The sequence below is a fragment of the Eucyclogobius newberryi genome, unplaced genomic scaffold (assembly GCF_026437365.1).
Source record: "Eucyclogobius newberryi isolate DKJ021-1_F unplaced genomic scaffold, fEucNew1.0.hap1 SCAF_12, whole genome shotgun sequence".
NCBI classification, from domain to species: domain Eukaryota; kingdom Metazoa; phylum Chordata; class Actinopteri; order Gobiiformes; family Gobiidae; genus Eucyclogobius; species Eucyclogobius newberryi.
Window position 1 is genome coordinate 13069674 of NW_027315746.1, and position 13357 is coordinate 13083030.

A 13357-nucleotide genomic window follows, 5' to 3' on the forward strand; every position below is an offset into this window, starting at 1 on the left:
ACGATGGTAGTACAGATTTGTCATGAAAATAGTTTTTGTTTGAAGGTGCACAGTAAATAAGAATGCGTGAGTTTCAAGGTATTTGGTTAAATTAATGGATTAAAGATGTGTGTTTAATGCCACACTGTGGAACATCCTACACCTCCAAGTAACATAATGCACCTTTAAAAAGTACCTTTAATTATTTAACACTTTCACCAAAAGACAACCCCTGATATTACTGCTTACTGCTATTGCAAAGAACTATTGTAAAAGCACAGTATTATAATGTTGCTTAATGGGAAAAAATACTTTAGAGCATTATAATCGAATATATTATTAAACTATGAGAATGATTCTGGGTTTTATGGTTTTAGTTAGAAGTTAGAAACGCTTTTACAACTTTCGGGGACCAGAGCGGTGTTTTGACTAAAGCTAACCCGCTAAAGCTAACTAGCATGCTAACAGCCCACTTCCTGGTTCTCGGACAACAAAACACCTAACAATAAGATGCAGACAGCGCACAGCAGTTTCATTATGACCTGTTCAAGCTTAATTTCATAGATACTAGATCTGGTACAACCACTTTATAGACTATTTTTATAGATTTCTGCAAGTCCAAAAGTGGTTCTTTAGCGTCACAGCGGCTTTGATCGCTTGATGTAATGCACATTCACTGACATTTTAACAGAAAATTGAGGGTGCGTCACATTGCTCAGACTGTTTCAGCATCGAGGTCACGGTTGAGTGAATCTAATCTCGCTGGATGGAGCATCTAAATGTGTCACAGTGAATGATCGTCCGTCTGTGGATGTCACCGTGTCAGCCCATTGTCCGGAGTCAAAACCACCTAATCCTCACTGACAAGACAAAAGATATGACTCGATCCGGTGGACAGTGTTGGGAATAATACTTTAAACATTTATTAAGCTACAGAATACCCAATAACCAGCATTAAAATGTTTTTTTTGTTACGTTTTCTGTACCATCGGCCAATCAGTGTACAGTATTTAGGACATGACGATTCCCGTTGTCTACTTGAGAAACTACAGACAATTGTCCCCACAAAAAATATGTGAAGTTGTCCCTAAAAAAGTCCCTTTTTTAGCTCCTATCTTAATATTTGTTGTGTTCCAAAACCCTGGAGCCGGTAAAAATCACCAAACTGCCATCGTAGTGAAAAGTCGGTTTTATGCAGACGACGTCACAACAATCACAATATTTACTTCTGTGCACTGAATATGTTTTGATTATACTTCTATTAAATATTACATATTTAACATATCAGTATATAGGAATTAATTAGTTGCGATTCTGCCACTTTTTTGTCTCATTAGTGCTAAAAAAGTTTAATTTCTTCAGTTATTTTGCGCCGTTGCAGTCATTTCAACCAGCGCTTGTCTCGTCTGTTCCCTTTAGATAAACTCTCTCTTTCTGCTGACAGGAAACCTCTGCTGGGGAAATAAAAATGTAGACGTTTGCAAAAAAAACGCAGCTAGGGGAACGTCAGTAACAGCATTCGATCCGCGTTTTCAATTCATCCGGAGCCCTCGCTCTCAAACGCACATTTCACTATTTATTCGTTATTGCATTATAATTGCGCCACTGTGACCCGCGATTTATTTGTGAGCCGTGTGAAATTGGAACATAATGATTTGCTGTCTGCTGCGGTAATCACACTCGGCTGGATTCTGATTGTAAATGAAAAAGGCTAATAAAGTCTATGGTGCAAAGGCCTATTACTTCAAAAGTAAATCATTGAGAGTCAAGAGTTAATCCAGAGCAAAGATAACAAGGAGCTGATGACATCGATGAAGACGGTCATTGATACTATGTTGGATATGCATTCATTTTAGGGGGAAATATGGTGTTTTAAAGCATAGTAGAAAGTAGAAAGAATTGAAGTTAAATGCCGTAGTGTGGAACGTGCCAAGGAAAGCAGGAACATCTCCAGGAAGACAAGCAGATCATAGAAGAACCACAGCCAGGTCAAAGTCAGTAAAAGCATGTCGTTTGGTTTGATCTTTGGAGTTAATTTACAAACTAAATTGATAATTTCTTGTCCAGCCCAATATGTATTTTTTTTATTTAAAGGGGCTATATCTTGCCAAATTATCTTTTCAGAGCTTTTAACCTTCTTACAGTGCTATTGATGCCTCATATAATATATTATATATATATATATATATATATATATATATATATATATATATATATATAACATATTATGTGCCCAAAGTGTTTTTTGATTGATTCCTGCAGTTTTTAGCGAGAGAACAGTCTCTATCCTTCCCCTCGGATGAGCATAGGAACAGAGGCTACTGCTTTCTTTCAGGTGTGTTTTTGTGTTATTTGAATCCTAAATTATGTTGCGTTCTATTTACACGTGTTAGAAGAAATAGTATGTTAAAAACCTTGTGGGGAAAAGTAGAAAGCTCTTGGAGAACCACAGAAGGAGAGATCCTACTCCCACAGGCTGCAGATGGTCCAGGACTGAATGGTTTGCACTTTTGTTTGACAGAAAGACAGATACTGTGTGGAGTCTTATGGTGAGAGTTCAATCTCACATTTGTGTAGAGCTGTGGAGCGTGTCTGAAGCCGCGACAGGATATTTTACTCGATTTAGACCCCAATGAGCCTCCTCCCGACTTCAGGGAGGCGTAACCCGAGTTTGGATCCTCGTAATCGATTTTTAAGCGGCTGTGCTCATCGTGTGGGTGGTGTCAGCGTGACGTGTGTGATGGCGTAAAACATCACCGCTAAATTAGAGCTTTGGGAGCAAACGAGGTAACCAACCAGTGCCAACACGAGAAATAACAAAAGGTAGAATCATTACTCGCCTGAAGTGAAGTGTTCTGCTAACGCCGCCTCTAAACATTTGGCATTTGGAACATGTCTGTATGTTTCACCCTATTAAACATATATACCGTATTTTCCGGACTATAAGTCGCACCTTTTTCCATAGTTTTGGCCGGTGTGCGACTTATACTTATATTTATACTTATATACTTATACTCCAGAGCGACTTATATGTGATATTATTTGTTATTTTCACACTTGCAACCACATTTCATACTCCAGTGCGACTTATATATGCTTTTTCTTCTCTATTATGCATTTTTGGCTTATACTCCGGACAATACTGTAAACTAAATGTTGAGAATAATTTGTTAATACGTTATTTAGGCTGACAAATAAATAAATGCAGCCTGTTAACATCTTCAGCTGGAAATGTTATCCCCAATAAAAACACTCTACATCTCACGATAAACAATTAACTAAAACAGGCTTATTTGAAAGCACAATTTGCTTGCTTGATTTGCAGCATGTGTCCCAATTAGACATTTAATGAATCTTATTTTGAATTGTCATGTGTATTAGTGTGGGCTAAGTGAACTATTTATTGTTTTAGCAGACGCAGAGACACACAAACATACAACTATTCACTCCCAAATGTCATACATTGGGTGCAACCTGAAGGCTCCTGTGTGTTTTTTGAAGGCCAGGAAGAAAATAAATGAATTAATTGATATAAAAAACACATAAAAATTACAATTAGACATAAGAACATTGCTCCCACATATTAATAAACTGCAGGAGTCGATGCCAGTTTTGTAGATGTCTTGCTTCGTGACGGATTTGTGAGAACTGGACTTCACACTCTGTCCAGGGCTATCGTTGACGTGAAACAAAGGGCTGTTGACTGCTCATTTGTATTCTGCTAAAATCGCCTGCTCTGACTCATGTAATAAAAAATCAAATCCACTTCTCGGGTCAGATGACGAGGGATTTATGAGAAAAATGGAAAACACCCCGTCATTGTTTTTTGTCTGCGCTCCTTCCCTTGATTCCTGCTCTTCGTGGACGTTTCAGTCAGTCGGAGAATACAACGGCATCGAGCGTGTCACAGGCAGTGATGCAGACTGAGTGCTTTATTAGGCCCGGTTACCTCTGCAGCTCAGTCCGCCTCATTTGGCGCTGATTTGGCCTTTAAGAAGGTAATTGGCGCGTGTCCGGCTCGCCACACTAAGGAAAAACAGATTAGAAAGCGCCGGTTGGAAGCAAAGGGCAACAGCATACAGTACATTTCCAGGAATATCTATAGGCCGATGCATGCATAATGAAGGATCGTCTTCTGTGCAGCGCTGGAAGGTGCCAATCAAGTGGTGCGCACACACAGCGAGAGAGAGAGGAAGCTGAGGTGTGGTGGACCGGTGACACGCTTTTTCACCGCGATAAAATCAAGACAGGAATAATGTGAAGAGGTGGAGGGTGAAAAGAGAGCAGGAAGGTGACCAAGGGAGACAGACGAGGAGAAAGGAGCCAAGCAACAGAGCTAAAGAGTGTGGAAGTGAAAGTGGCAAGTCATGGTGCAAAACAAGCACACTGTGAGCACATGGGTCAGTCACATACTAAAGACATGATGTTCTTCTTTTTCTACTCACAAATACTGACAAAACTGATTATGTCGATGTTTTTTATTGTGTCAAAACATGACTCCAAACATATTTGTTAAGGTTCATTTATCAGACAAATGTGAAATGACAGTAGATTCAACAATGTTTATTTTTTTTATTTTTACTCAGCTCTTTATGTAGCATTTTGTCTATAAACTATAAACGATATAGTTGATATTCAAATATTTTGCATATCTTCAAAAACAACATATGTAATATTTAAAAATAAATGGATTAGTAAGATGAAGCAAAATAATATCAAATTGTGTTACTGATCAGTAGCTGAAAGTGTTTATTTTTTAAATAAAAGACTGAATGAGTAAAAATATAACTTATATATAGGTGGCCTGATTATTTTAGACAATTTTGGGCTGGACAAGAAATTATCCTTTTTTTAGTTTATTTTAGAGATCTCATATTATGCTAGTTTTCTCGTTCTACCCTTAGTCTACCCTAAGGGCATAGTTGATAATAATAAGTGTTGTGCAACACTCATAACATAATACGGTAGTTATGAAATATCACCCATATCTTGGACCCCGCTCACAAACCAAGAAATGCAGACTGGGAGGGGGGCGTGTTACAGGCAGTTACAGAGTGTTACAGAGTGTTGCAGGCAGTTACAGAGTGTTACAGAGTGTTACAGGCAGTTACAGAGTGTTACAGAGTGTTACAGGCAGTTACAGAGTGTTACAGAGTGTTACAGGCAGTTACAGAGTGTTACAGAGTGTTACAGGCAGTTACAGGCAGTTACAGAGTGTTACAGAGTGTTACAGGCAGTTACAGAGTGTTACAGAGTGTTACAGGCAGTTACAGGCAGTTACAGAGTGTTACAGAGTGTTACAGGCAGTTACAGAGTGTTACAGAGTGTTACAGGCAGTTACAGGCAGTTACAGAGTGTTACAGAGTGTTACAGGCAGTTACAGAGTGTTACAGAGTGTTACAGGCAGTTACAGGCAGTTACAGAGTGTTACAGAGTGTTACAGGCAGTTACAGAGTGTTACAGAGTGTTACAGGCAGTTACAGAGTGTTACAGAGTGTTACAGGCAGTTACAGAGTGTTACAGAGTGTTACAGGCAGTTACAGAGTGTTTCCTGGAGGAAACAGAGTTTCAACGGGTGAGATACGCAGCATGCTGACATGTAGCCTCCGTCCTTCTGCTCATCCGAGGGGAAAGATAGAGACTGTTCTCTAGCTAAAGACTGCAGAAATCAATTAAAAAAAAACACTTTGGGCACATATATGAGGCACCAATAGCAATGTAAGAAGGTTAAAAGCTCTGATAAAAAAACACATATTGGGCTGGGCAAGAAATTATCACATTTGTTCTTCATCCTGATGATGATTTTATAATTTTCACTTGGATTTTCCTTTTAAAACAAAGTAAATTACTGACAGACTTCCAATTAACTCCAAAGACCAAACCAAACGACATGCTTTTACTGACTTTGACCTGGCTGTGGTTCTTCTGTGGTCAGTAAATAAAACCCAAGCTGATCAGTGACGATTTGAAAGTATTGGATCTGAATTCAATCACAATTTGATTTCTTCCCATCCATGACACCATCCAACACAATGACATGAACCCAACGTGCAGAAAGAGCGTTAGATGTACGCGATACAGGCTGAAGTGTCTCTCCAACTGCAGAGACTGTCACAGAAATGGATTGTACTAATTTACATTGTGCGGCGGTTGCTATGGCGCTGCGTAGGATATCATTTAAGCCTGGTGCACAACACGCACATCAAAGCAGCTGTAAGTAGGCCAGTATCATTTAAAACTCAAATGTCCCTGGGCTGGGCGGTTAATCACAAATAAACTAAATATTAGCTCTAATCTTACCCTTGACAATAATTTAAGCCGTTTTGTGTAACTAATAGCAACAATTCTGTCCTCTAATTCAAAGGAGCGTTTGTTAATTGTCCTTTTTCTGCTGTACAATGTTCTAAAACATTATATGGAGAACTTTAAATGCAGTTAAGCTGAGAAATGCACTAATTCCTATGGTGTTTATGGAGCCACATTAATAAAAAGTCGACCCTATATTTCAACTTCACTTAATTACGGGTTAAACTTAAAGCAGTAGATAATTGGTTTACCTCTCCCGTTCTTGCTGCAGGAAATATGGATTATTTGATGGATAGATCAGCTAATTAGTCCGTACTTTTTGATTTATAGACACTTATGCAGTGTTTTGTTCAGAACCAAGACTGGGTTCAGTGCCTCAGACTGGGACATTTTGATGAATTCACAGTACCGTATTTTTCGGACTATAAGTTGTACTTTTTTTCATAGTTTTGGCCGGGGTCCAACTTATACTTATATTTATACTTATATACTTATACTCCGGAGCGACTTATATGTGATATTATTTGTTATTTTCACACTTGCAACCGCATTTCATACTCCAGTGCAACTTATATATGTTTTTTTCTTCTCTATTGTGCATTTTTTTGGCTGGTGCGACTTATACTCCAGTGCGACTTATAGTCCGGAAAATACGGTATATGGGAAATTTGGTTGTATCGGATTTTGTCAATTTTGTTGGGTGTTCTTTGTATTGTGACTGTGGTGATTGAACTGTCTTTTGTCAGTTTTGTGCGTCTTTGTGCCCGTTTCACAAATGTCACCATAAGGAGACAATAAGGACGTAACCATATCTGAAACTGTCGATATACTATGATCACAACGGAAGCTTTTTATTGTGGTGTTTTGAAGACGCTGACACAATTTGTTCATATGCGTTTCCCTTGGTGCGAATAATTACTGCCATATTCCCAAGACTCAAGTGATAAAAGTGCTGAAAAACACAGTTACGTCTTCATGTTGTCTGCACTGAAATTAAAGCAAAGGATCATGGGCTATAGTTCACTCTTGTTTTAAGCTCTAACAAAACAAGACGTTTGTAATTTGATATATTGTGTGTGTTTGTTACATATCTACCGGTCACATGAGCATATTCACAACCATTTAAAGAAGAAAAAACATACTCATACTGTAAATGTAAACAGTTTTTACCACAGTATTTCCAACAGGGAATGGTGTCAGATTAGAAAAAAAGTGTATTATTATTTGAATATTGAGTATAAAATGTTCTTTGTGGTAAATTTTACATTCTTTTTTATAGTATATAGAAATGTATAGTATAGAATTATAGTTTGTGGTCAGATTTTCACTGTCAATGTCATAAATATTATAAAAATAGAAAAACATAACTGAGAAACAGATACATTTTCCTACCGATTCAAACACTTAAATTAAATCTTAAAGAGTGATTATTAATTATAATGAATATACCTATTTTGATAACACAATGTTAATTAAAAAACACCCTTTTTTCAGCCAGCAGAATGTAATTATTGACACAAAATAATAGCAGTTTTATTAAAAATTCACATGTGGCCTATCAATATCGAGAATCACTCATATTAGTAGCAGTTTTCAGACTAGTTTTAGCATCTGTATTATTACATTTTTTGACAACCTTGCCCTACTGTAACTATAAGGAGCAGACACGATTGTTCAACACATAAAAATCCTACTTCTTAAAACAAATGCGAGCCTTTAGCAGTGACTTCTTAACCGCCGGTGTCTTTCCCTCAGCGTGTCCGTGGATGTGGGACAACCTGACGTGTTGGCAGGCGGCAAACGTGGGCGAAGTGGTGGTGGTCAACTGTCCCGATCTCATCCCCGACTTCATGAGCCCCGAAGATGGTGCGTCAAACTCCTCTTTCTCAAACGCCACGCTATAAATGTATCCCAAAAGGTGACTCGAGGACATGTTCTGCTTTCTTTGTGTCAGAAATGGGAAAAGTGAGTCGTAACTGCACCGAGTACGGCTGGTCCGAACCTTATCCTCATTACCTCGACGTCTGCTTCTCTTTCGACAACAACACCAACAACCATGTAAGAATTCTGTGTCCGTTGCAGCTCTCTTTTAGGCTGTTTTGATCATGTCTAACGCGGGTGTCGCCCCCTACAGGACATGTACTACGCCTCGGTCAAAGCGCTGTACACTGTGGGCTACAGCACGTCGCTGGTGTCGCTGACCACTGCGATGGTCATTCTGTGCCGGTTCAGGTGAGAAAAACGACCATACATGCGTTCGCCGTGACGTCATACAGCCGGGACCACCCCATAGCGGCCATTTTAAAAGGGGCACGCGATATATAAAAACCAACACGACTGCATCATTTTCTACGGCATAATGAGCTACGAATACTTTAATTCTTTAGACGATAACGGCAAACTAAGGTACACGACAAAGCTATAATTCCTTGGTCAGTCAACAGAGCAATGTCCTAACAGAACAATGACCTGGCAGAACAATGTCCTAACAGAACAATGACCTGGCAGAACAATGTCCTAACAGAACAATGACCTGGCAGAACAATGTCCTAACAGAACGCAGGTTTTTGGCATTTTGGCCTCATATTTCCTGGATTTCGTATGTAGTAGACGTGCTGTTGTGCCCCTTTCAAAATGGCGGACTCGGTTGCCACTGCACAAGTTCCCGGATGTGCGAGCGCATGTACAGGAAAAACCCTGAACCTAATGCATTAAAAAAAACCTGTTGTTGAGCTGTACATTTGGCACGGATCCTTTAATGTGTTTGATTTCAGGAAGCTCCACTGCACCAGGAACTTCATCCACATGAACCTGTTCGTGTCGTTCATCCTGAGGGCCATCTCGGTGTTCATAAAGGACGCCGTGCTGTACGCTCAGGAGGACAGCGACCACTGCTTCACTCACACGGTAAGAGAAGACGACGCCATTTACCGTTTGGCTTTTCTTCACCCGTAACAGCAGTTGTTGGCCCGGGCGGTGTTGTGAGAGGCATTTGTCAATAGCCTGGGTGTTAATAAAGCGTATTAGAGGTTGTAATTTTAGAGGAGTGGCTAATTGTTGTGAGAGGAGGCATGACTGTAAAATCGATCTGCTCTGCTCAGAGTGAAATATGAAAAGGGTTCAGGGACACACTTGTCCTGAGCTCTTGTTCCAGACGCACCTTTAAATTAACTTCAGTTACATGTTTTTGTTTTTTTCAGAAAATGCAGACACACTGTTGGATGACTAATACTTCTTGATTATAAATGCAAAACAAGCTCTTAGCCTTTGTCTGAAACAGCGCATTGCTCATTGTTGTTAAGCAGCCATGATAAACAAAGCTAATTATCTATGCTAATGGCTTTAGCAGGGCCAGTTCAAGCCTTGTCCCAGGGCTATTAGCATATCAGTGCTCATTGTGACCCTTTAACTAAACATCGACAGCACATCACTGTGATGTGGGTGGGACATATCTCAAATCACGGCTGTAATTGGTTGATCCTGGCGTTCCTAATGTGATGTCACTACATCATAAGGCGACAGGGTTTTATGGTTATATTCTATTCACGACAGACATTTCTGGTCATTATTGTTTGGTGGACAAAGGTTAGAGGCGTTAAATGACCCTGTCCACCTGTGACAACAGTCTGTTTGCTCTTTGGTTCACAGCATTAGGGCACACGGTGCATGTTATGACATTTACGGCTCTGACATTTTACGACAAAGACCCTGTGCATTGTCCTACATTAGAGAATACAGCCACATGTTTTATCTTGTGTGCACAGACACATCACACACTGTAATACACAATATTTGGGACATAGAATGACCTGCTTTCTCTTCTTTTGCAGGTTGCGTGCAAAGCTGTGATGGTTTTCTTTCATTACTGCGTCATGTCCAACTACTTCTGGCTCTTCATCGAGGGCCTGTATCTGTTCACTCTGCTGGTGGAGACCTTCTTCCCCGAGAGGCGCTACTTCTACTGGTACACCATTGTGGGATGGGGTGAGTGCTTAATATGTCAATAGTCACGTTTAAATAATAAATGAAAGTGTTAATTTGTTAATCTAAGACCAAATACTGTGGTGATTCATCTTGAATTGTGCATCAATCAGAACGTTTCTTCTCAAAGTCAGATGAATACAGAGCAGATGGCCTTTTTTCAAATTAGAAATGTTTTATTATCACATTTGTTGTACTTTTAATTTATTAAACAACTCTTCTGTGGCAGGGACCCCCACCATCTGCGTGACTGTGTGGGCCGTGCTGAGGCTCCACTTCCATGATTATGGGTAAATCTCATATCTATCATAAATAAATGGTGTTAGAAGTTGTTCTCTCTGATGGAAAAATAAAACTCCTCTCTCACGTAGATGTTGGGATACGAATGAGCACACTGCCCTCTGGTGGGTGATCAAGGGACCTGTGGTGGCTTCTATTATGGTACTACAAGCACCAACACAGTACATATTGTTTTATTCATATGTGACAGATGATAATGAATTACTATTTTGTGTGTTTCCCAGATTAATTTCGTGCTCTTCATTGGGATTATAATCATCCTGGTTCAGAAGCTGCAGTCCCCTGACATCGGAGGGAATGAATCCAGCATTTACCTGTAAGTCACATTAGCCACTGTCAATCTGTGTGTTTGTCCAGTCTGTTCTAACTCATTGTTTTAGCGATGCGGTTTGTCGTGTCATATTCTAACCAGCCCTTCTGCTTTAGTGCAGTCAACATCACACAACTAAGTAAGAAAATATCCCAAATCCATGATCTTAGTTACAAAGGTGTCAAAAAGACCAGGGCTAAAAAGTTAGGAACAGAAACAGCTCAAGTTCTGCAGCCGAGATGCTCCGGTCCATTTCCTCATAAACAGGTGAATGTGGTCGCCGAGGCAACAGTCAGTATGTTCAGCTTAAGAGGGGGATTCGAGCCAAAAGGCAGAAACAACAGGCATTAGACTAACACACATTATGAAAACGCATTTGCACATTATTGATGAAGTCTCCAGTGCATTCAACTTGGATTTAAAGGCATTTAAGGACAAGAACACAGTCATTTCCCAGTCAAAAGGAGCTGAGTCATCAAATACTTACTCCTCAGCTCTGTGCGGGCCAAAGGAAGCGAGAGCAACAGATGATCATTTCATCGTAGGGAATATGAGTCAACTCTCAACAAGTGTGAAGAAAGTACAAATGTGCAAAGGCAGTGATAAAGCATAGCACCCTAGTGGCCAGAGAAGGTCATACCACTTGTAAATGCAAGTCACAGTCACAGTGATGTGTCATTGCTTTAGAGAAGCGCGATAAAGAGTTCACCATTGGAAGAAAAGTAAAGTGAGCATTCTTATTAAAAAGTTTGCCATAATCTTACACAGATTTTAAAAAGTTACAGTGACAAGGCACTTTTAAACTTCAAAAGAAACAACACAATGCGTTTTTATTACTCAAAATGAAAGAAACACACAAGACAAACAAAAGACAACAAATGAAATAAACACATTAAAAAATAGAATTTTAGAGAAGGAAAAAAGAAGGCATCCAAGAAAAGAAAGATTAAGGCGCACAAGCTTCTAAATTTTAGTCCCATTTAGTCCAGTTTCTTTGAAATGTGTCATTTTCCAGGTTGAGTCCATTTGTAGTTTGCAGTTATGGTGTCGGTCCAGTTCTGAACTGTCAGTGCAGTTTGTGTCATTCATGTTTTTGTGATGGCCTTTTTACCGCGCCAGAAATATGTCCCAAAGTTATCCATCTATATTGTCCATGGAGGGGTTTTGAGGCCTGAATACATAGTTCTGAAATGTAGTGTGACTTAAGAGAGAGTCTTAATGTTCATTTCCATCCTATATTCATACAACACCTGCACAGTCCCAAAACACACGATTAGCCCCCTGGCAACTACTGGTCCCCCAGCACTCAGCCCCTCCCTGTGAGTGGTGGGCCCTCGGTGTTGTAAACAAACGGGTCACATTGTGTGTCCTCCATTGTGAAGGACACACATTTTCACATTTTACCCATTTTGAACAAAGACCCTGAACAAAGACTGCCCGCTCTGACAATCCTGAGCAAATTAGTCGTTTTTTTTTAAAACAGCGTGGTCGACATACAGATCTATAAAAAGTTAAGCCCATTGCACAGTTTCTCATCAAGTGCCACAATAATATAATGTATCACCTTCAAAGTAGCAGTGATAGTTCTGTGCTTTACTTCTGAAGCCTGATGTCATTAGAGAACAGGAACTCTTCCAATTCATCACAAACAAGAGATTCAAGAATTTGATAGTGGCTTATATCTGCTGGATCACATCCTTACAACAAATGTAGGATAAACGCTGATTTTGTTTTGTTTTTTGAATGAAAGATTAAAAAGAATTGAAAGTGGCTCTGCTTTCAAATCTGCTGCCAGCTTCAGAAAGTAAGACTATCAAATCTGTTCCAGGGGTTTTTCTGTGATCTCCTGTTTTTAGAGCCTTATGCACTTCATAAGGCGCTGGTACAGCTGGCAGCCCGGTGTAAAGTGGTGACCAAATGTCACCACTGTGTTTTCTCAGGTCCTGTTCTGCAGTTTTCCCATTATGATGTCTCATAACTGTCCCGTGCACTGTCCCCTCACAGCGCCCCCTGCTGGTAGCGTGTGCAGAGGCCTGTGTGTGTTAAAGACGTGTCCTGTGTGTTGTGTGTCTTTGTGCTGTGTAGCAGCTGTGCTCAGAAATGCTTCAGTGAGCCTCAGGCTGTGCAGCACTCCTGCAGGATGTCAGAGTTATCCGCCGTCACACTGTAAGTGTGTGTGCACACGCATGTGTCTGTGGCCGCTGCCTTCACTCACCGGCTCTTTCACACAACCGCCTGTTGCACTGCTCTGTCAAATGATACTATCGATTTATTCATCTTTTATTTCAACTCATTCAAATGATTCGCTTTAGAGCATTAGTCGGTTAGAATGCATTGAATCATCTATTCCAGATTTTTCAAATAAACTTATAACTTTTATGCCACTAATGCATAGCGGAGTCGTCATTTGTCATCTTTTAAAGTTATTTGTTCCTGCTGCTATTTAAAACAAGCAGATATAATCCTGGCATAAGACATAAA

At 39.9% G+C, this 13357-nt stretch overlaps 1 protein-coding gene across 1 annotated transcript in view; it reads left to right on the forward strand.

The window, feature by feature from the left end:
* Positions 1–13357, forward strand: part of adcyap1r1a (adenylate cyclase activating polypeptide 1a (pituitary) receptor type I) — a 49452-nt gene that overhangs the window by 29620 nt on the left and 6475 nt on the right. Inside the window, exons 4-12 of the mRNA XM_072440860.1 lie at positions 8041–8151; positions 8240–8343; positions 8420–8517; positions 9060–9192; positions 10116–10269; positions 10496–10556; positions 10638–10707; positions 10791–10882; positions 12962–13042. Coding sequence (XP_072296961.1) covers positions 8041–8151; positions 8240–8343; positions 8420–8517; positions 9060–9192; positions 10116–10269; positions 10496–10556; positions 10638–10707; positions 10791–10882; positions 12962–13042 — 904 coding nt within the window. The remainder of the gene's footprint in view (positions 1–8040; positions 8152–8239; positions 8344–8419; positions 8518–9059; positions 9193–10115; positions 10270–10495; positions 10557–10637; positions 10708–10790; positions 10883–12961; positions 13043–13357) is intronic.